Source organism: Anabrus simplex, chromosome 2 (genome assembly GCF_040414725.1).
Source record: "Anabrus simplex isolate iqAnaSimp1 chromosome 2, ASM4041472v1, whole genome shotgun sequence".
NCBI lineage: Eukaryota > Metazoa > Arthropoda > Insecta > Orthoptera > Tettigoniidae > Anabrus > Anabrus simplex.
Genome location: NC_090266.1, coordinates 1,149,354,000 through 1,149,379,176, shown reverse-complemented (window position 1 = coordinate 1,149,379,176; position 25,177 = coordinate 1,149,354,000). Strand labels below are relative to the sequence as shown.

At 38.6% G+C, this 25,177-nt stretch overlaps 1 protein-coding gene across 1 annotated transcript in view; it reads left to right on the top strand.

Annotated features, from left to right (window-relative positions):
- The window catches only part of LOC136863360 (uncharacterized), a 411,613-nt gene that overhangs the window by 18,975 nt on the left and 367,461 nt on the right, over nt 1-25,177 (top strand). Inside the window, exon 2 of the mRNA XM_067139751.2 lies at nt 1,898-2,014. Coding sequence (XP_066995852.2) covers nt 1,949-2,014 — 66 coding nt within the window. The 5' untranslated portion in view covers nt 1,898-1,948. The remainder of the gene's footprint in view (nt 1-1,897; nt 2,015-25,177) is intronic.

Sequence of the window (25,177 nt, the reverse complement as noted above, 5' to 3'; positions counted from 1 at the left end):
TAATAATAATAATAATAATACCATCAAAAAACGAGATATTAACATTGCCTTCAAAACCCAAAACATGAACCGAAATATTTTCTTCAATCACAATAAACTTAATATAAATAGTAATCAATATCAAGGATCTGGAATATATAGGCTTGCGTGTGCAGAATGCAATTTTTCGTATGTTGGCCAAACGGGCCAGAGCTTTATGATAAGATATCTCGAACATGTAAATGCAGGAAAACACAAGAAATATTCTGCAATGGGAGCACACATGCTAGAAGCTGGACACAGTTTTACAACTATTGAAAGGGATTTAGGAATTTTAAGAAGAGTAGAAAAAAGGAAAAGAAATGATGGAATTGGAAAACATATACGTTCATTTAGATCAGCAATACTACAAAAATAAAAACCTAAATGATGAAATTGAAATAAAGAACCCCATTTTAGTACAATTACCGGAACTAATACAAATGCTTAAATCTGATATAAATAAATTCTATAAACATTTTAATCCGACAAAAGTTAATGGCTTATTGACGCAAACAAACTCAACTCCTCCCCTTACTTCTCCTAGGCAGTCCCCGCCACAATCTATTGTAGCTATCAATGCACTGCCTACCTTCACTTCCCCTTCCCACTCCCCGCCAAAACGTAAACTCATCCACACTCACTCATATAATACAAGGAGTGCAAACAGAACAACAAGTAGTTCTCAAGAGGCTAGGAGTAACACCAGACAATTACGCAGCAGAAAGAAAAGTAAGTGACAATTCTTTCGATAAGAAGTTTATACAGAATTATAATCAAAACCATAAACATATATTTTTTCATCTTTCATTACAGATATGCCAACAAGCCCAATTTGGAACATACAAGAACAATTTAAATTCTACGTCACATTAGAAAGTGTTTATTCACCAACAAGTTTGTTCATGAACAATATTCTCGTATTGACAACATAAAATTAATGCCAATATATTTTGTACAAATGTTACTCCAGCAACATCGAGAACAAGTTAAATGTTCATAACATAGGCAATTATCAACCGTAGAAAATTGTTAATATAGTTAACGAAGTTTCAACGACAAGCATACAAGTCAAGCAACATTGAATCAATACAATTAGCCAGACCTCAAAAGGTTTTTAAAAATAATTTTAAAGGATGTTCACCAGATGAGTTTCGTCAATAAAATGTTAGACTTAGATAGATTTTAGACAAATATGTTTTAACTTAAAGATATAATTTTATTGTTATATGACTTGTAAAATATTATAAGATTTGTCAATCAGGTTTACAAGCATAATTTAATCCAATAGAATAGATTCATGATCTTATATAACCTTAAGGAAATGATAATTGGCTGATGATGCTCACGAAAAAGGAGCGAAACATGTACCATATCAACAACTTAATAAATATGTTTTATTACGTTTTTATTGTATTGAATAGGTGGTATTTAACAAATGATAAGAATTTGTATCATAAGTGGTATGTTCCGAGCTGTCAGTGGAGAGATGGCATGGGAGGACAATAGTAGATGAATAAGTTAGAGTGGTGTCTTTAAAAGTAGGGAAGATCACAATATGAAGATAAAGTTGGAATTCAAGAGGACAAATTGGGGCAAATATTCGTTTATAGGAAGGGGAGTTAGGGATTAGATATTCAACAAATTTCCAATTTCTTTGCAGTCATTTAAGAAAAGGCTAGGAAAACAACAGATAGGGAATCTGCCACCTGGTGACTGCCCTAAATGCAGATCAGTAATGATTGAAAAATTGATTTATTGATAATTATGAATTATAATTGATTGTGTCCGCTATGCTATATTGTATGGCATGTTATATGCTGGATTTTCCTCACATTTTAGGTATACTTTTAATGACTCTTACAATGTTTTGTTTCAGGATCTATATTTTTATGTCTCATCAAAACATGACACTTTAATATACTGTACGATGGCTCTTACAAGTAAGACTGGCCTTCTTGAAGGTATCAAGAAGCCAGTGAAAAGACAGGTGGATGTAAGTAGAAATTCAAGTATATTTACTTACTTTAATTAGCAACTAATATATCATCCAAAGGGCTACCGGTACATGATTTTGATTGGCCTTAGCCTACAAAGTGACCACTGTTCAACCTGAGGTCCTGCAGGTTACAAGATGATGTATGGACAGCACGGCGATCCCTCCCAGACGTTATTCTTGACTTTCTAGACCGGGGGGCAAAATCTTTTTTCAAGTAGCTCCTCAGTTGTTCGCAGTTAGGATGAGTAGACTTTGAACCAGCTCTTAGATACAGGTAAAAATCCCTGACATGGCTGGGAATCAAAGCCAGGTCTTCCAGGTAAGTGGCAGGTTCGTTACTCCTAGATCGTGGAGCCAACATTGTAGAAATTAACTGTCTTATACATGTAAACAAGCATACTTGTTGCTTTATGCAACCGTTCATATTGTGATCACAGTCATGGGAATCCAATTCACAGGGAATTGATTTCAAAAATTCCATTTGCATTGGGCATCCCTAGGTAGGTCACCTGACCGTAAAAGAAATTAATTCAGTATCCCCTGAATGATGAGAGAAGATACAGTAATATTTTGTGTCCTTGTGGCAACCTGTGTTCATCAGCATGTTGGACAATTTATGGGACCATTATGAACAATGCATGAGACGTGAGGGTGCACAATTTGAACACATGCTGTACTGATGCAGTTGCAGTACTATCTGCTCACCTTTTAGTGATAGATTTACACCCTAGTGCTGAAGTGGTCGACTTCGGTTATCTTCGAGATTCGTATTGGCAACCTTTGAAACACAAACTAAGAAATGCGTAACATCGCTGTGCGACATCTGGCGTACACTTTAAGTACTCGTACTGTTGTTGTTTACACAGCAAAGCCAAACTATAGAATTCATGCTAGGAACACGTTTCGCAACGGGAAATGTTATATAGTATTATATATTGTGTGTGTGACACAGTTGTTTGCTTAAAATAATAAAGGTTTATAAATTTCATATCGATCGATCATATTATCGATTTAATTCAGATTTCATTTCCATTCAGTTGGCAGTATTAACGGAACCCTTCTTACTTCTCCAACGAGTACAAAAATCTATCACTAAAAAGTGCGCATACTATAGATATGTTTTACCATTGTCACCTTGCATGTTATAGTGATATACCCTTGAAGTTCAGAGCATGTTTGTTGTTACAGTATTGTTTGTTTTGCTTCATACTGTTCAAATACCAAACTAGGATTTTGTATAAATGCGATAACAATCTTGGGATAATATTATTAAAAGGATTATAACATCTAAATTTCACTCCAAGGTGATCATATTGGAATGAACCCAAAATTAATCTCAACATTTGAATGTAAAAGCAAAAGGTATACCGGTACAGGTTTTTTTAAACTTCCCATTTAGATATTGTGATGATAATAATTATGAGAATAAGTCTCCCTAGAATTTAGTTGCCGGTATCTATTTCTGCTTTCTAATTTTAAACAGTAACACTTGTTTTGGTATTAATTGTCAACCCTTAATTTCTGGGCCATTTTGTACTTTATTTTCCTTTAGGTTTATTAAATATTTGTTTGATTGTCTCTCTTTCTTCAGTTGATGTTCTTCAATTCATTTGTCACAGGATATTCAGTCTGTTCCAATTTCATTTTATTATTCCTGATTCTACCCTTTCTAGAGTAATGTTCCATACTTATTCTTACGGTATCCAAAATTGGAAGAAAAACAATTTGATCCACCAATTATGAATACAGGAGGCAAGTTACTGACAAATTATGCTATTCAGGCAGGTTAACAGTGAAAACCGTGAAAACTGTTTCTAAGATGGCTGAGAATAAGATTTTCACTCACTATTCTTTTCAGTTGTATTCCTGAGGCTAGGTGAATTTTCTTACTGATTTAGTAACATCTGAATATCAAATGGTATGGAGTGACATAGGAAAAGTATTTCCAGTGTATGTGGAAAATTGTTTGGAACCATTAAGTAAGATGGAGTAATATTTTATGCTCTCAGGTCATAATACATTTAACCTGCCCACTTAAAAATTATGTAATATTGATGTTAAATGTTTTATTCTCAATTTAAAAGCTGAGGTCATAATTTCTAAAGGGTTATTCCTAGAAATACGTTTTTAACCTCAAAAATTCATTTCATATTCTTACATGAGTTGTAATCATTTAGAATTTCAAATGGATGTGTAAATTGTTTTAAATACTAGTGTGGCAGTTTTGTGAAGCAGTGACTGTTTTATTGTTTATTTAAATGTTAGTGTAAGAGGACCGTGGAGCAGTGTCATCATTATTGCTTACCTACTTAAAGACTAGTGTGGTCTGTGCTAGGATGAAACCCTGACAGCTGATATATTTTTTGAGTTCTGCTGTTGTAAGGTGGAACATTGCTGGTTGTGATATGAATTTAAATACTAGTGTGGTAGGTTTGTGGAGCACTGACTGTTCTATTGTTTATTAAATGTTAGTGTAATAGGACTGTGGAACAGTGTCATCATTACATAGGTATTTAAGTACTATTGTGGACTGTACTAGGAGGAAGATCTGACAGATATATTGTTTATTTGAGTTCTACTGTTGTAAGAAGGAATATTGCTGTTTTTAAATACTAGTGTGGTAGGTTTGTGTTCTATTGTTTATTTGAGTTCTACTGTTGTAAGAAGGAATATTGCTGTTTTTAAATACTAGTGTGGTAGGTTTGTGTTCTATTTTCTATTTAACCCTCGATCACTCTCATGTATTTTTGTCATGCCATTGCTCCCGTTTTAGATTTTATCTGGCATACTCTGATCGGATTTTTTTTTTTAAATTTCGATGAACAAATGGGTGGAGCATTCCTACGTGTACTTACGTAGTTTATTAATGCACATTATAACTGTATTTATACTTCACATTCGTTTACAGTACCATATTATTTTACTACTACCCGAATTGGAAAGACTTTAAGCCTCAACTTAGGTCACTTAAGCTGGAGTTGGAGACAGACTTACACTCACAGCAAATGATAACGGTTTCTGTCTTATATTCCTTGCATGTAGACATGGAACATTTGTTGCAATTGTTCGTTGTGAATCTGTTTTTCCTCATTGGGCACTAAAAAAATCTGATTTTTTCTACAGACTTCGTTAGGGTTTGATTAAAGGGTAGTGCTCCCCGGACACATTTAATCTGTTCCTTCAGATGAATAGACAGGTTTGGAATTAACAACCGTCTCATGAAATGTGGCCTAACAAGTATCAAACTGAGCGGCATAAGAAATTTCATAAGAGACAACATCTCAGTTGTATTTGTTTTGTAAATAATCTGAGCATTTATTGCTCCAAGAAATTGAGACTGAAAAAAATAGTAAGCTGGTGATTACTTATTCTTGGAACAAAATATTCTGATTGCAAACTATCTACAATATCCTCACCTCCCTTAGTGAGGTTATGGAATGTAAATCCTTCAGGTTTATGGTCCTCACCTGAATCAGGATCAATGGTGTCATCACTGTGCACTGTTGATAACATGAGAAATTATTTTTTGTTGGGTACATACAAAATCATGAGGCGATTGTTGATTGGTTTTCACCCCTAGGCAGACATATTCAGGCCTGTCCTTGACTGACAGAAGTTCTGGCATAATTTCTCTCTTATTCTTCCGTAACATACCTACAAGTGTCAATCGGTGATTAGCGTAAAGATCATTGGCAAGAGGTACAGATGTAAAATAATTATCCACAGTTATATTTATCCTGGTATTGTCGATAGGTTTCATCATTCTCATAACTACAATTCTTGCATCTTTTTGTACATCGTGCGGCCCAGGTGGCTTTTTGCCTGGGCTCTTTATATAAAATGTTCCGGCTTCACGTACTGCGTATATTGCTATACTTTGTAGGTTTATTAGGGATATATACCTTGAATTGGCATCTTTTTCAGAATGCTACAAGAATTTCATAAATTTTGCAGTACATACTTGGACTGTAATGTTAATTGCCTATAATTACCAGAGCTCGACTTTGTTTAGGTATTGTACTTTCTTCAATCCAGCAAGGTAAAATATGCCCAGGAATGCAGATATATCTTCAAAGTCAGTTTTTGGACAGTCTCTTGTGTTCCTGGAATATGCAATAGCCATTTTGTCTAATTGTTGATTCATGTATTAAACAATATGTGCATCTGTAGTATCAGGGAAGAAAAGCTTCCAACAATCCTAAATATTCTTCACATTTTAGGCCAAACCTTTCACACCTGGTAACTGTGTCATTATATTCTGAAGAGCATTAGTTGGAGGTGGTTTATGCTGGTACCATTCTGTCAAATTGTCTTTCTATGATGGATGTTGTGATTTACCTACTTGGATCTATGGTAACTAAACCTTTAAGTTCACTGTCATCTGATTGTTCAGTTGCTCTGTCAAAATCTTTGTGCTGAGATAAAATTCAATGAGTCGAAATTCCTGTCATCAACTGAATTATTGCCCTCAGCATCTTCTTCTGACCACATCAGTGTAAGTTCTTCTGACATAACTCTGTGACTGACTTATTTCCTTACTTACTCCATGGCGCTACGGTCTTTTGAGGACCTTGGCGTCCCTGATCACAGATTTCCAGTTAGACTCAATCTCCTGCTCATATGCGCCATCTCATCACTCCAATAGCTCTCAAGTCAGCCTTCACCTCATCCAGCCATCTCACACGGGGTCAAACTCTTATTCATCTTCCACCAGGATATCCTGTTAGAGCCTTCTTTGGGTATCCTTCTTTTTCCATTCATTGCACATGCCTTAACCATCTTATTTTGACTGAGGCCATGATGTCAGGTTCTTTATATAACGCTTTTATTTCTTCAGTGGTTCTAATCCACCATCTCTCTCCTTTCAATGGGCCAAATATCTTCCTTAACACTTTCCTTTCCTAGACATGCAGTTTCTTCTCCATAGCCTCAGTCAGTACCCAGGCCTCACTGCTATGCATTAGGACTTTTTGATTACTGTTTTATAGAGAATCAGTTTTAATTTTATGCTTAGATTTTTACTACCCAGGAGAGAGTACAATGCTGCATATGCTCTGTTGGCAGCCATAATGTGATTCATGTCTGACTCGTTGGCTGAACGGTCAGCGTACTGGCCTTCGGTTCAAATGGTCCCGGGTTCGATTCCCGGCCGGGTCGGGGATTTTAACCTTAATTGCTTCATTCTTACGGCACGGGGGCTGGGTGTATGTGTTGTCTTCAGCATCATTTCATCCTCATCACGACGAGCAGGTTGCCTACGGGAGTCAAGTAGAAAGACCTGCACCTGGCGAGCTGGACCCATCCTGGGATATTCCGGCACTAAAAACCATACGACATTTCATTTCATGTGATTCATTATAGCTGCTTCCACTTTGTTTTCTGAGGTTACAACCAAGCCAAGATATATGAAGCTGTCTACTGCTTCAAAGGTATGCCCTCCAACATGGAGACTCTGTTTCTTCTTGTCTTTTCAGTTACCATGTACTTAGACATTGGTTCATTGATCTCTAAACCAAGGACTTTGGCCAGCTGTTTTAAACTCTCTGAATGCTGATTTAAGTGTTTCTGTACTTCTGGCAGTAATCATAATGTCACCTGCGTAGGTTAGGATTTGTACAAGTCTGCTGTACCCATATGTTGCCTCCTTGGGTTTGTGGCTACTGCTCTTACCACTCTCTCTCCAGTGCTAGGTTAAATAAAACCAGAGATAAGGGGTCCCCATGTCTTAGACCTTCTTCCACTAAAAATTCCTTTGACAGTCACTCTTATAATTTAACCTCACTTCTGCTGTTCTCCAGCATCATTTTAATTAATTTGATTAGCTTCTGGGGGAAATCAAAACTCTGCATTGCTTCCTAGAGTGCTAACCTCTTTATTCTGTCACAGGCCTGCGTGAAGTCTATGAAGAGATGCCTCATTTGTACATTATATTCAAAGGTCTTCTCCAGTATCATACGTACTGTGAAGATATAATCAGCATTAGAACTTCCAGACTTAAAACAAGCCTGATGCTCCCATAGAATTCTCTCTGCTCTTCTCCTTACTCTCTTAGTTATAGCAATAGAGAGTATTATGTACATAATAGGCCCACTCAGCAAAGATATGCCTTGGTAGTTTCTGCACTGCAAATGTGACCCCTTCTTATGTATCGAGCAGATGATAGCTATTGTTCAATCATCTGGCATTTTTGTGGTTTCCCAAGCCACTCTAATTATCTCACGGATCCTTCTTACTAGATTGCTGTGCAAAACTTAAGGACGAGATAGATAAAACAATATAACATATCAACTATTCACTACTCGGTGGAAATGAATGAAAAAATGAAATGGCATATGGCTTTCAGTGCCGGGAGTGTCCGAGGACATGTTCGGCTCACCAGGTGCAGGTCTTTTGTTTTGACTCCCGTAGGCGACCTGCGCATCGTGATGAGGATGAAATGATGATGAACACGACACATACATTCGACCCCTGTGCCAGCGAAATTAACTAAGGATGGTTAAAATTCCTGACCCTGCCGAGAATTGAACCCGGGACCCCTGTGACCAAAGGCCAGCACACTAACCATTTAGCCATGGAAATGAATTAAAGTGTGGTAACATGTTGCCAGAGGTCTCATATACGTGCATAGAAACCTGGCGTGAGGTCAGCGCGACTACAGCGCCAAATGAGTCTGGCCCCACAAAATGGGGTAGTGAAGGAACGGGACAAGACAATGTAAGTCAATCAGTGAGCTGTTATGGTGCATTGTGGTTATTACAACATGGCCTGGAGACAACATTTGGATGATTTCACATCATCGGGAAACTGGAAGGAGAACGAAGTGTGACGAGTGTAGCCCAGGAGTTTGATATTGCTCACAGCATTGTTTCACATGCATGAAGAGCAATTTGAACCACAGGCACTGCTGCCCGAAGGAGAGGAGGGGGTTAACCATGGTCAACTACAGCAGCAGATGACCACTACATTGTGCAACAGGCAAGAAGAGACTCACTCCAAACAGCAGGTGCAACTGCAACTGCATTTAACAGGATTGCAAGGCATCCAATCTCACGCTCCACAGTGGCACGGTGACTGCATGGGGATGGTCTGTTTGCCAGGTGACCCTTACGTTGTGTTCCGTTGTCACCCACACATCGGCGACACCATTTGCGATGGTGCCAGAGCATCGGATCTGGACCAACGAGGAGTGAGGTTGCGTGTTCTTCTCAGATGAGAGCATATTCAGTCTGAGTAGTGATTCTGGATGTACCCTCATCTGGTGAGAGGTGGGAACATGTAATGCACCCAGGAACATTGTCAGACATGATCATTTTGGTGGTCCAAGTGATATGGTGTGGGGGGGCATAATGTTGCATGGGCGTACTGACCTCCATATCTTTGAACGGGGTACACTCACCGGTTAACGGTATTGTGGCTGTGTACTAGTGATGGGACATTCGATTCATTTTACTGAATCGACTCATTTGATTCCGTTCACGTTACTGAATCGATACAGTGATCCGATTCACGGCTCATTGGTCACCGCTCCTACTGCATCTGTGTAGTATGTGCTGGTAAGACAGCAGCAACAGCATTCAGTGCTCGCAGCTGCCATCTGGTCTTCATACTATGAACTCCTTTCTTAGAAAAAATGCTAGTTACTCTAATACATTGAAGGTTTCCGGCGACGCAGGGTGTGAAAGGTTAGGATTAGGAAGGTAGCAGCCATGGCCTGAATTAAGGTACAGTCCCAGCATTTCCTGGTGTGAAAATGGCGAAACTACGGAAAACCATCTTAACGGCTGCCGACGGTGGGATTGGAACCCACCATCCCCCGAATGCAAGCGCATAGCCACGCGATATTAACCGCACGACAACTTGCTCAGTCATTTTTGAAAATATGTATTTTGCTATCAGCTGAGGAGTTTTTTAAATCGTCATATTTTGTATAGGCTACCCGAGATGTACAGTAGCCCGCTGGTTTTCTGATTCAGCATACTGTTATTGCGTCTGTCCACATATGATTGAAGTCTCGTGCAACGATGTGACATATGAACTGAGAAAATACTGAGCCGTTCTTCCCAATATAAAACAGGTACTTTTGAGTGGTCATGAGCATGACTCATAGTCATAGGGCAGGCTAGAGTCGAGTTTAATTGTCAAATGTCAACTAAGTTATAATACTAAGATTCATTAAACTAATAAATAGTATAACCTAATAGCCTACCTACTTACTAGCTACTTCAGAATTATGTTGTGACTACCTTTTTAACACTGCAAATAAATCCATCTATTATTTAAACCTCCCTGTAAGAAGAGGACAGTGAATGCAAATGGGTATTATTTTCAAATGAGCTGAGCCCGAGAGTCCATTATAGCATACGATTATTTCAGTGTAGCATGCTCACTGTATGTCTCGCTGCAGTGAGCCGATAAGGAGCCGTGCGTATCTTGTGTCTCACTGAGCCGGCTCGTTCACGATTCTTTCGATGTGCCATGATTCACTGTCTCGCTGCAGCGGAAGCTCGGCTCTCCGTGTGTCCAGTGAGCCGATAAGGAGCCGTGTGTATCATGTGTCTCACTGAGCCGCGCTCGTTCACGATTCTTTCGATGTGCCATGATTCACTGTCTCGCTGCAGTGGAAGCTCGGCTCTCCGTGTGTCCAGTGAGCCGATAAGGAGCCGTGTGTATCATGTGTCTCACTGAGCCGCGCTCGTTCACGATTCTTTCGATGTGCCATGATTCACTGTCTCGCTGCAGCGGAAGCTCGGCTTCCCGTCAACGTCCAGTGTGTGCGCCACTCAACACTGTCCGCTCGGAGTAAGCTGAATCGTGTGCCGTGAGCTCGCCGTTCCTGTGAATCGATTCACTCGGACACTTGAATGAATCGATACACTGCTTCGAATCATGCATTCAGTAGCCAACACTACTGTGTACTCCTTCCCCATGTGCGTCTTTTGAGGGCTGCATTCAGCCCTGACTTCATTTTTATGGATGACAATGCATGACCCCATCGTACAGTGCAGGTGGAGGAGTTCTTGGAACAAGAGGATATTTGGCGAAGCCTGCCCGTTCCCCCGACTTAAATCCCATCGTGCATGTGTGGGACATGTTGGGCAGACGTATTACAGCACGTCTACATGCACAATGACCATCCAGCAGTTGTCAACCGCGCTGGTGGAGGAATGGAATGCCCTACCACAAGAACTCTTTACCAATTTTGTGGCCTGCATGGGAACAATTTGAAGAGCATGCATTGCTGTTCGTGGTGATTACACACCCTTTTAAGAACCATGTCCCTTCTTTTGTGATGTCCAAGTGTCATTTCTGTTTGTCTCATCGCATATTCCTTTCAGTTGCCTACTGTACCATACTGTAGCAGTTCTTCCTATGTATAGTTCAGGTTTCATCAAGCTATGTTGCTTGGCAGTGTTACAAAATGCGATAGTTACTTTTGTCTTTAAGTTTTACTCAGCAGTGTAATATTTCACCTCCATGCTTTACCATTTCTGCCATTATATGATCTTTCCCAGGAGCTTTATTATTGCTAATTTGTTTGATTATTTCTCTTATTTCATCAGTTGAAGGTGCCATAGTATCTTCTCCTAACAGGTCCTGTTGTCCATTTTCTGCTCTAGCTGTTCCATTATTTTCTTCACTTATTGTCTATCTGACAGCATTTTTTTTTTTCTAGAATCTGTTTTACATCACACCAACACAGATAGGTCTCATGGCGGCGATGGAATAATATAGGACTTGGGGTGGGAAGGAATCAGATGTGGCCTTAATTAAGGTACAGCCCCAGAATTTGCCTGGTGCAAAAATGGGAAACCACAGAAAATCATCTTCAAGGCTGTCAACAGTGGGGTTTGAATCAACTATCTCCCGGATGTAAGCTCACAGCTGCTGTGCTCCTAACCACACAGCTAACTCATCCGGTGCCTGAGAGCAAGTGTTCAAAATGTTGTGCCCAAGTTTCTAGGATTTTTTCCTTTCCTACAACCATACAGTCTGCCTCATTTTTCTGCATACTGTGATAATACATATATCACACCCCCGAATTATATGTATAAGTTAGAGATATTATTGTCAGTATTCGATTTATTATTATTATTATTATCAGTATTTCATTTGTATATTTTGCCATTTATATTGGTAAGCTGGAAGATATCCACATATGTAGGTATGAGTAATTTGTTTTGCACGAGTGGGAAAACATTGCTTTAATAACTCTGGTAATTTGAATGAGTCATATGGCTACCCCAGTGTTTGTTGTGATGTACTTGTGTCGGGAAATTCATGAGTCATGTATATATCCCAGCCTGATGAGATGAGCTTGTTGTTGTATTAGGAAAATTTGGTGACTCATGGAATATACCCCAGAGTTTGTTATTGTCTTGGGAGGAAGAAGTAGTTCAGGGCTTGGTCTTGACTAGAGATCACTCATGATTGGTGGGCAAGCACCAATCCAGACGTATCATCTGAGAGGAGGGGGATGTTGATGTCTATAAAGATTGATCATACGGCGGCATCCAGGAACATTGTAAAAAAACATTGTAAGGGTGATTGTAGAAGTGATTGTAAAGGAACGAGAAGGAAGATAACTACAATCAGTGACATTGTATAAGAGAACTACAACTGACGCACTGTACGGGAAGGAAGTAGTGCTGATACACGGTACTGGAGTGACACGGCAGCAATGGATTGGACTTCAAACGTTCGTGGAGCGTAGTCTTGTTATGTTCGTGGAAAGTGGATGATTGTGGAGAGTGCTTGCGCATTAATTACGGTAGCACTTGGGGCGGCCTAGCATTATATGTTGGTGAAAGCTTCAGACTTTCCATAAATTTATGTTGAGGATCGACAGACGTGTTTATATATCTTTACAACAAGTGTTAAAATATGTGAACACAGTAGTACAAGGTACAGTATCTGTGTGATGTGATAACTGCCGATTATGAGAATCGGTAAGTCGAATTGATATAGAGACAGTGAAGGGTATTTATCTTCATACATGTACATTGTTCATCGGACTATCTACAAATGGTAGCTTAGTTCTCGCTTTCGTTTTCCCACGATTTTCATTATTGTTGTTGTTGTGAATATGGAGTCTTCCAGCAATATTTTATGTGTGTATTATATGTATAATGTTGTATGTTGATGAGGTGCTCATGCACGGAATTTGTTCAGAATATAGTTAGCTATTTTAGAATCAGTGTTATTGATAAACCTAGGTGCAGTTCCTACCTAATTAGTCGTTTTCAGGAGGTTAGGTAAGGCCTGCAGCAGATGTACCAGTACGCAGCATTATGTACACGCCCTGGGATATAAAGTCTATCATGCTCTTATCTAAATTCGAGGGATCCATTCTGGTGAACTCTGGTGCCCATACTACGGACATTTCGGTTAATTATGCTTATTAATTTTATTAAGTTTTTGAGTAATTTTATTTATATATTTTATTCATGATTTTATTTATTTATTATTATCATCAAAAGAAAGTTACAATACTCATATTTGATTGGAACCCTCTATTTGTTTGCCCGTGTTTGTTTTCTAAGTCATTCTGAAGTTCATCAAGTCTATTCCTTTCGTAAACTCTCTTTTCATTTGTTATCAAATTTTTTGCTATTCTTCTCTTTTCATTAAGCGTATTTACATTAATTCAAGCGGGTCTTTGTAGCATTGTTTGTCGGGCTAGGTTTCTTTCATCCAAGGTTTTTAAAACCTCTTCATCAAACCAACCATTTCTGTTCTGATTCCTTTTTTCTACAAGTCCCTCTTGAGCGATTACATTTTATTGCCAGTTAGGTTTTGTCAGTATCCTCATCTGTAGTTTCAACCGCTTGCAGTTTCGCTTGTAACTTATCCTAATTTTCTTCCTGTATTTTCTGGTCTTTAAGTATCTCTACATTGTAAACCTTATTCTTCTGAAGTCTAGCATCTTTGGTTTTGACAGCAAGTTTCTCCTGTACAGGGTGCGCACAAATGATTTGAGTGGTTTTATCAAATATTTCTAGCCATATTATTAGAGATTTGGTGATGGTGTTTGATGTCAAAGTTTTGTTTTGTTTGAATAGCCCTCCATACATTGTGCTTCCCCCAACGCCCACGAGAGTGCAACAGTTGCAACATCCGGCAGACATGATGCGTCCTCTATTCCAACAGTTGCAAAGATGGTGACTGACAGTGAAAAAGCATATGCTGTTCTGGAATTTCATTCCAGCCAATCTGTGACAACCGTGCGACAAAACTTTAGAACAAAGTATCGGGAAGATCCACCCAGTGCCAACTCCATTCGTCGATGGTATCAACAGTTCAAAACCACGGGATGTCTGTGCAAGGGAAAATCAACCGGCCGGCCTAGTGTGCCTGAAGAAACGGTTGAGCGTATGCGACGCAATTTTGAACGTAGCCCTCAAAAGTCAACTCGTTGAGCGAGCAGGGAAGTGAAAATGCCTCGTTCGACCGTTTGGAAAGTCGTAAAGAAAAGATTGCAGATGCGCACTTACCATTTGCATCTGCTCCAAGCATTGTCGTCGGCTGACAAAGTGAATCGTTTTGAGTTTTTTTTACAAGTTTTCAGGAGCGTATGGAAGATGATGAATTTTGTGACAACCTTGTCTTCATTGATGAGGCAGCATTTTTTATGAGTGGTAAAGTTAACAAGCACAATGTACGAATTTGGGGGACTGAAAATCCCTGTACCTGTGTGCAGCACGTTCGTGACTCTCCCAAGCTTAATGTTTTCTGTGCCATCTCAAAATTTAAAGTTTACGGTCCCTTCTTCTTCACTGAAAAATCCATTATGGGGGTACATCTACCTGGATATGCTGGAGAATTGGCTCATCCCCAGTTGGAGACCAATAGCATGAACTTCATCTACCAACAGGATGGTGCTCCACCTCATTTCCATGTTGATGTTCATGACTTTCTGAACAGCAGACTTCCAGAAAGATGGATCATTCGTATCAGGAATGAAGATCACACCCTCATGTCATGGCCTCCACGCTCTCCTGACCTCACCCCTTGCGACTTCTTTGTATGGGGTTGTGTGAAAGATGCAGTTTTTATGCCACCATTACCGGCTGATCTAACAGAACTGCGGGCCCGCATCATCAACGCCTTTGGTCAAATCGACAGCGACATGCTACGTTGGGTGTGGGACGAACTTGACTATAGAGTTGATGTGTGTAGAGTCACTCATAGAGCATATATCGAGCACTTTTAGGCTCATAAAATCTTTGTGAGTGTTTCTGTCTGTCTATATAATTTTGTAATGTTACAATAAATAATAAACAAATCACTCCAATCATTTGTGCGCACCCTGTATTTTTATTCTCACTAGAAAACAGTCTGAGTAGATATCTGCACCTCGGCAGCTCATCACATCCATGATATGAGAAGCATGTCTTGTGTATAATAGTACATGATCTATTTGATTCCTCATCAGTCCATCCTGTGATATCCAGGTCTCCTTCATGGGGGAAGTAGCTACTTTTAATTGTCATTCCTTTAAAGAAGACAAAGGAAGCAAAAGGGAATTATATGAATGACATAATTCATGAGGGTAATGACCACAAAGGGAAATGGAAAAAGCCGTATTCATATATTAGGAATCAAAATGGAAAAGGAATCCAAATTCCCACAATGGTGGGAGAAGGGAGTGAACACTTTTTAAGAGGTAATGAGAAAGCAAATCTATTTAGTAGGGAATTCATAGATTCAGTAGAATATTGTCAGGAGTTGGAAGCTGAATCAGAAGATAGAGAGGGAGAGACACATGAGGAAACAAGAAGCTTCTCATTCACAAATGAGGGTATTTCCAGGGAAATCCAACTGCTTTAGCAAGGAAAAGCAGCAGGGAGTGATCAAATTACTGGGGAGGTATTAAAGACAATGAGGTGGTACATAGTGCTTTATTTAAAATTTCTCTTTGGCTATGTCATAAATAATAATGTAATACCAAAGGAGTGGAAGGAATCTAATAATACCAATTTATAAAGGAAGGGTGATAAGAAGAAACCTGAGAACTACAGACCAGTCAGCCAGACCAGTGTAGTTTGTGAAACAGCAAACTACACCAGGGGGGTATGTAGTAGTACATCAGAGGTAGTTAAAGTCTCTGTAAGTTATTATTCGCACCCTCGATCTTTCAGTATTTATGAGCGGTTAGCTGATAATAATAAAGTTTCTATATCCCAATAATTGCAATTCAAATCCCTGGCTTAGAGAAATTATTGTAAACCACGTCGTATTTCTCAGCATTTAAGGACACTTTCATTCTCCATCCCGTGGAGTAGGGAAAATAATAGTAATCCACCAGCTGTAATATGCAAATTGAAAAAAAAAAAAACTTGTACTTTTTATTGTGTTAGGAGTTAGCCCGATGCTCATCTCTCAACCTGGAGGACCAGGGTATCCCATTTAGTCTGCATCACCTTTGACGTGTCCAGCTTGAGATGCCCTACTAGTAGCTAAGCTACTGCTGGCATAGCTCTCAGGATCATTTGACCATGCAAGCCCCACCACCACGACAAGGTAAGGATGCCAATGAACGAATAACTATGTGACACACACAAAATAAAAACATTGCTGTATTACCGCTTTTAATCGCCATCTGGGGCATACCCAGAGGAGGTTTTCGGCAATATAAATATATATCTGTATATATTTTAAAAATTGTCACTGCAGCCCCAAAGTGCCTTGGCTTGCCAAGCAACTGCTGCTCAGCACGAAGGCCTTCACGTTATGAGGTGTCATGTGGTCAGGTTGACGAATCCTCTCAGCCGTTATTCTTGCTTTCTAGACCGGGTTTGGGGGATATATTTTTCCCCATAATTTTTTTCTGGGTATGCTCCTTATCATATCACAATCAATATAATTATTTAACCCTCGGGACGTCGTGCGAGGCAGTGTAACATCAGTCGTCATGTGCGGTGGAAAAGACTGCGCAAGAATTCCATATCGTTTTTGTATTTCAATTTGCTGTTTATTTTTGTTATGTTGCTATATTTTTGTTTACTCTCTATTTTCATCATTAAAATACCAATATTATTTATTTACATTTAAATAGTGCTTTAAAATAATACAATAACTAATGTTACGTTCTACTTAACACACATCAAAAAACAGTGAAATGAGATGAACATAGATTCACAGAATTCACAAAAGTAAACTGGTAAAAGAAATATAGTGCAGTGTACGAGTAATTTACAACTATCAGTAAAAATATGTATAATACAAAGTTACAGCAATATAAATAAGGTATACAGTCAAATAGTAAGAGCAAGGCTACAACAGATAGAGGGATAGCAGCAATTACAAATTTACTGTTCACTAAAGACAATTTATTTGTCATTCTTCGTTATATTCGTGAGCTGACTGTGTCCTTAGATAATAAAACGCTCATCTTCATTTTCTTCATCTTCACCTGCTGTCCCCATACTGCAGACTCGACAGGTGAAGACAGTCTGCTCCTGGCACATGCACAGAGAGCAGGTAGCACACAAAGTCTTCGTTTTTCTGTTTCCTTTTCCACACCATCAATCAGTTTGTTTATCCTATCAACTTCTTCGGAATCCATTTTCACTCACAACACAAGTAAACAGTCAAACAATTCGTGTATACGAATAGTTGCGCATCCAGGGTCGTAACCAAATTCAACAAACGGCATTAGTCGCCCGCGGTCGAAAGCACCGCACACTCACATAATCATCCACAGCTACAGCAGAAGAGCAATTAGGGAGCACTACCTGGCTATAAACACTAGAGGAAGGTTGCGGGGTAGATATGGTGGAGGGAGAAATCTGTCCTGTAACAATCGTAGACAGAGTAACAAAAGAAGAATGCGTGCGGTAAATTAACACTTTATATCGCACTCATAAGGAAAGACTAAGTTCCGGTAGAAATTGATTGTATACAGCACATTACAGACTAACTTCAACTGACGCTGGACTGTGATTGTTGCAATCTAAGCAGCATGAGCGGAACCTGATCCCATTTCTCCTGTGGTAGATTTTTTACTTACAAGCCAGGTGGGTGTTAGGAAATATGTCTGTTGACAGTCTAATGACTTCTTGCTCCATACTGAAATTATAAAATACACTGACATAGACATTGAAGAAAGTATATCTAATACGTCTCGGAGGTGTTCACATAAATACACCAGTTACTACTAAAAATATACCATTGTTAAACTTTTTCTAACAGTGCGAGCGATCACGGGTGAAATGTTTGTGTAATAGGACTGTAGAGCAGTGTCATCGTCATTGTTTGTATGTATATCTACTCCTTAGTCCTGCTTCCTGACACAGGATCAGAGATAAGGTGATATGATATGTTATGGCATTTTTTTACGGCTGGATGCCCTTCCTCATGCCAACCTCAGTTAAGGATCTAATGAAGGTGAAATGAATGATGGTGAATGAAATTGGGTAAGGAGGCAGAAAGAGTTACCTGTGACCTACCAATAAGGACTGTTCCGGCATTTGCCTGGAAGTAAAAATGGGAAACCACAGAAAACCATTCTCAGGACAGGTGATGGTAGGGTTTGAATCCACCTGCCTCTCTAATACAGAGGTTGGCTCTTTAGCCGTAGCTCGTTAAGATGGGCAGCCACTCCATTCGGTTGTCGTCATTATTATTTGTTTAAATACTACAGAAGTGGCCAAATTATTAACATATAAATTAAAAAGTACAATTTTTTAAGGTTAATTGAGAATTGATCACATAAGATGTTACCAATCCTTAAGTTGATGACTTCAGTACTTGGTATACATCCCCTTAGCTTTCACGAGTGACTTGATTCAGCAGGGCATACCCTCAATCAGTATTTTACACTGACTCTTTAAATCGTCATTATGAAACCAGATCTAAACGAGCTTTTCAATCAACCCAATTTTTGTTGTTACTCTTTTTTTTTAAATTTTTTCTTTGCTATTGCCCAAAGTTTGCTATGCGGTTCTTGTCTGGGCTGTTTCCAGGCCAATCAAGCACCTTTACATTGTTTTCCTGTAAAAACTCCATTACATTTTTTTTGCTTTGTGGCAAGGAGCCCCATCCTGCATGAAAATAAATTTGTTTTGTCCAAACTAACCTTGCACCTGAGGTAGCAAACGGGTCCTTATTACTTTAATATACTGTTCATGTCACATAGTTCCGTACCAAGAAAACACACTCCAGACCATCACTGAAGTTGGATGTTTCACTGTCTGCTTGACACAGTCTGGATGGAATTCTCCTTCTTTTCTTCTGACATATGGACTTGTCTCGTCTTCGACAGAAAATACCAATTCATCACTAAAACACTCCTGAAATTGATAAAATAAATAAGTAAGCCTAGCATTAAATGCAATAGGCTGTATACTTTCAATGAAAAATTTCATACTTGTACTGTAATGTATAGTTACGTCGGTTAGATAGGATTAAAAATGGAATAATGAATGATAATTTAGGAATTACAGTAGTTGTCACGGATTTGCCTTTTTCAAGTCATCAGATGACCAGTTCTCGAGAGTCTTGGCCCACTGGAACCTCTTTGCAGTCATAGCAGGTGTAATCTTCGCTTTTCTTCGAGGTCGTCTTGCTCTCATGTCAGCATTTAACAGCTCTCATCTCACAGTCCTTGCTGATACAAATGACCCATACTCTTCTAATTTCTTACGTAAATCCGAACTAGTAGCCTTGTGATTGTTTACTGACACATTAGTCAGTTTTATCTTGCTCCTTGGGGTTAGTTTCTTCTTTTGCCCACAGTTTCCAACACGTTGACATTTTATCTTCCCCTTATCTTCATATTTTTAAATTCTACTTACAAATTGCTGTGATATTCTCAATCTATAAACTATGTCTTGCTGTGAATAACATTTCTCAACAAGCTCTCTGACAATATCTATCTTTCTTGGCGAAAGGTCCTTTTGTCTCCCCACAGCCTCAAAATTGTACAGTTCTCTACAACCGCTATTATAGAATATCAACTCATCTCGTGAATAGTATCAAAATGCATGTTAACTTACAGAATGCACAGTCTTACTAATAGGTCACATTTACCTCCATACAGCAACAATATGCAGATATCGACAATAAAAAACAGAACATGAGCAGTAACAAAAGTGACATAAAACCATCTCAGCAATAAAATTACATTGAGGTTCTCACTGTAGCCACTACATGAATAAAAACATACTTTAGTGAGGATAAGGATATCGCAAGGGGTTATTTTGCCACCAAACAAGTTCAAGGATTAGGCTATAAAAGTCAATGATTTTCATAAATAGAGAAATATACCTTTTACTATAATAATTTGGCCCTGTCTGTAGAGTGGGCTGTTCTAGAAAGAAGCTCTTACAGATATATACTGTTTATTTGAGTTCTACTGTTGTAAGAAGGAACATTGCTGCTGGTTCTATTGTTTATTAGATGTTAGTGTAATATGACTGCGGAGCAGTGTCTTCATTATTACCGGTGGTGTGTTTCAGCCTTCAGAGTGCAAGGGACCTTTTTTATTTTTTAAAATTTGCTTTATGTCACACCGACACAGGTAGGTCTTATGGCGACGATGGGATAGGAAAGGCCTAGGGGTGGGAGGGAAATGGCCGTGGCCTTAATTATGGTACAGCCCCAGCATTTACCTGGTGTGAAAAATGGGAAACCACGGAAAAAGATCTTCAGGAGTGCCGACAGTGGTGTTCGAACCCACCATCTCCCAGATGCATGCTCACAACTGCGCGCACCAAACCGCATGGCCAACTCACCCGGTAGGATACTTCTTTACATAACAATTGAAAATACAGTTTATGCTCGGACACATTCACTCAAGTGACATAATCTTATATTATGCTGTTTATCTCGAATTAAAGAGAGCAATGCAGATATTTCAGGTCAAGCAGTTCCTCTTTGTAGGTAGGATATCTATCGTCGTAGGCTTGTGACCAGAATCGCCTGACCAGCTACTTGTTGGGCAATCATTGTTATACCATGACGAATAGAAGAACAAAGTGTGAGTACTCTGCCGTTAAAACATGGTAGTTTGTGGCCCCGCCACTGCAAGCGATTCTGTCCAATGCGTGCTCCAGTAGTTTCGACAAGCCGGGTATAGGAAGGTACGGGAGACGTTACTGTGCGAGCTATTTCAGTCAATAAGTTTAATTTTCTTTGCTTTCAGTTCCTAAACTCAGTTCATTGTGTGTTGTGTACTTAAAGCACGTATCTTATGTGGCTTGATTAAATTAATAGTTCAACATGCCGTACTGTTTTGTGCCTGGCTGTAAGTCGGGCTATGGTAGATTAGTTAATGATATGCGATTCTTTTCACCACCGAAGGATAGAAATAAATGTGAAAAATGGGCCAAAGCTATTCCACGAAAGGATACCGAGTTAACGCGTAATAGTAGAATTTGTCAAGTTCATTTCTCTGATGATTTGATAGTAAAATCAGATAATTTTATAGTGAATGGTGAAGAAGTGTCTATCTCTTGTGTGTGATGGAAATTATGTCCAGGAGCATTTCCTCACATTTTCCCTAATTTGCCGAAATACCTTTTTAATGAGATTTCCTTCATTTGCATCTACTTCAATATATCTACGCCCCTATAATGCAGGCTTTAAATATAGGAGGGAATTGCGCACCTAAACGGGAGATGATCTTGACCTCGTATGTTAATCAGATGTGCATGTTAGTCTGGAATGTGGATCTGCATAAGAAGACAGTGAAACAATCAGTGGAAACTTCCATTAAGCAAAAAATTGTGGTTCAAGATGCAGTAAATATAGAAGACTGGGAAAGTTCTATACCTGAATTTGATAGCGCAGTTCGAAACTCTTCTATTGAGAAGTGTTTAGTGTACCATTTGGCTGGGTACATTGTTAATCACTCTTCTAAATTTATTAAGTGTTCGCCCTATGCCCATTCTCTACGTGACAATAATCAAAGTACGTTTTCAGTTCTCACCATAATAAAAGTCTATGGTTCAAGCAATAATGAAGTGTTTCTAACACGCCCTTCGAAAAGTATATGTGACATTCTTTTCCAGGCCGAGAAAGTAATTAGCGGAAAACTGAACTCAAAATCGATGTGGGGCGAAATATTTTTTTGATTGCATTGATTCCATAGACAGGATTTTAGTTGAACCTTCAGGTGCTGGCTGTTGTCTTCAACATGTTGTGGATATAATCCCTAGACTTGTTTATCATTGTCTGAAGTGCCGATTTTTCTTCAGAATGAAAGAAATCCAGTGAGATTTAGAATCTTGAACATCCACCAAATCTTCACGCAAGTTTTTGAAAGTCCAGTAACCGTTAAATGGAGTTGGGAAGTAGAGTATTACCTTTAAATAGGTCATGGGTGTTTGTTTTAATATGCTGGGAGTTATGTGTTACAGTATTTATCTGTATATCTACACTGGAGTAACCTGTGCTTTTTGCAGCGTGTTGAAGGTCGTAGCTCTTAATTCCATGTATGATTTTTTCCATTGTACCCTGCCATGGTATTGCAATTGTAATCTCTCATTGTTTTTAAAATACAGTTTATATACTTATCAGTAGTAATACGTTTCCTCTGGCACCAGCAGATCGGTACTGTGGACATAGCCCACTCTAGCGCTACCTGGCGGGGCGCGCTTCAACTCGATGAGTCCTCACACTTGTTCTTCTATTCGTCATGCTTATATTGTAACCCTTACCATGATACATGCAGTATTGAGTTGTGCTCAGGCTCAACAATAGCTAATAGTTGCAGTGTAATTATCATAGTGATTTTCATATGTTGGCATCTGAATTTCCACAATGAAATATTTCAAGACCTTAGATTCATTTTTTTTTAAATATTAGAGCCTGAACCTTTACCATGATACATTTTTGGCCGGACCAGTCAGTATTGAGTTGTGTTCAGGCTCAACAATTAGCTAATAGTTGCAGTGTAATTATCATAGTGATTTTCAAATTTTGGCATCTGAATTTCCACAATGAAACATTTCAAGACCTTAGATTCATTTTTAAAAAAATATTAGAGCCTGAACCATTAACAAATGAGTTTACGGCAACAGTGCAAATATGATTGGATCAATATATTCTAGTTCCAACCAAATACAGAATACTGACAACAATGGTAATAATTTAAGTGACTTAGTAGTAGCAGTGTCAACATGTGCAACATTGATGTAATGGCCAATTTGTTCGGTCTGTGATAATAATAGCACCAGTGCACAAACACGTCCAGATGTGTGGACTGAAGAGCAATGGAAGGGATATCAAATTAAATATGAATGGCTTGACAGTGCAAATGGTCTGTTGGGGTGCAAAGTGTGTTCAAGTGTTGGGGATCATTAAATTCACATAAATCCCAAGGTTTGTATCTTAAGTTCAGAATGGTGCAATAACAATATTACAGTATCACATGCAGTGGTGATACTAGGGGAAAAAAAATGCCTAAACACCCTTTGAACGAAAACTTCATGTCATGGACTGTCACAAGCACATGTTAAAGTTAGGGACATTTTAATTAAGTGTAGATCTGAAAATTGAAATAAAAGTATAGATGTTCATTTGCAGCATAATATAGAAACAACAGTTAAATTGTTTAGTACTTTTTCCTACCTAACAATTGAAGACATGCCTTATGCTGATTACAATAATTTATTATCGCTGCCTAACAAAAATGGGTTGGACATGGAAATTTGTCTTCAATCATATACTAGTACAAGATATCATTTATTGCATTGCTAACATTCACTTAAATGCTTACACTTGGTCAACAATCCTTGCATCAACACAAGATACCAACCTCATATCAATTTTTTTCTTTCAATTTTAATTATTTCTGCCCCCAATTCTGATGAAATATTATTAACATCTCTCCAATTCTTTGGCAAATTATTGCATAAAGAATATCATTTTTCTATGAAACTTTCAAAGTGGTTATAAGAATTCTGATCCTGCAGAACATCACCTAATGCTAACTCTATCCTGTACCTCAAACAGTGCCAAATAATTAATTCAGGAAGTCTATTGCATAGTTACACTTGCTCTATTCAGGTCAAAACATAGCAAGTTTTGGTTTAGGTGATTTTCATTTAACCTGTACATAGACAAACATTCTAAAAGTGCATTGGTTATGGTGATAGATTTCTAGTCAGTTAAATTCAACAATATCCAATAATCTCCTTGATTTAATGACAGTTCAAGACAGTTCTGACATATACAACTGGTTGAGATAACCAAGCATGACAGCCAAGAGGATTTGTTGCAGTTACCATGTGTCACTTTGTATTCTGCAGGCTTTTGTGCTGAGCAGTGGTCACTTGGTTGGTCAAGGTCCTTCAGAGCTGTAGTGCCATGGGGTTTGGGGTTCTAGGATATACAATAGGCATGGACTGATTGTTAATTTTTGTAGGCACATTAATTATGATCAAAATTTTCCTTGTTATTTTCATCTTCTCTGCTCAATTTCATGCCCATTTAAAGAGGACTTTGGAACACCTCTGAATACCTACCAGGCTAGCCAGCAATGCAGCATCACTCCTAGAGAATAATACAAAAGGAATTGAGATGAATTGTAAGAAAACTAGTGTTATAATTTAAGAAGAGGGATTATGCAGAATTCTCTCTTTTCACTTAACCTGTACAATATTGGGATATATTTCATCCTCATTGAGCTCTGTGAGGACAGGAGAGCTTCCAAATTTGGTTATGAGCAGGTACCTTGTTTGAGAGCCTTAAGAGTTCTAAGCTTTCCTTGATGACTGCTATCATCACAAGCATCAGAGGAAGAACTCATCAGTGCAAAACTTTGAAGAAATTCAGCCCCAAAAATGCATATCAACTAACATGATCAAAGGAAAGCTTACCAGTAGCAATCTGGAGGTGTACGTGTACCACGACTTTAGTTTAAAATGCATTTGTGTAGACGAAGCTGTGAAATACCTCGGTGTCAGTTTTCTGGTTCAGTTGTCTTCAATCCTCAAGCTGTTCTTCATGACCTCAGAAACCAACTAGAATCACTCACGTCCTCTCAACTTCTTCAACCGGACTGAAAGTTCTGGATACTAAATACCTAAATTTTTTTCCAACTGTAATATATCTCTTACAAATAACACCAAACAAAACAATCCCATAAACATTCTTGGAGGATACAGGTAAAATAATAAAATATATGCTGAAAGAAATACTTTGTTTACCATCGGA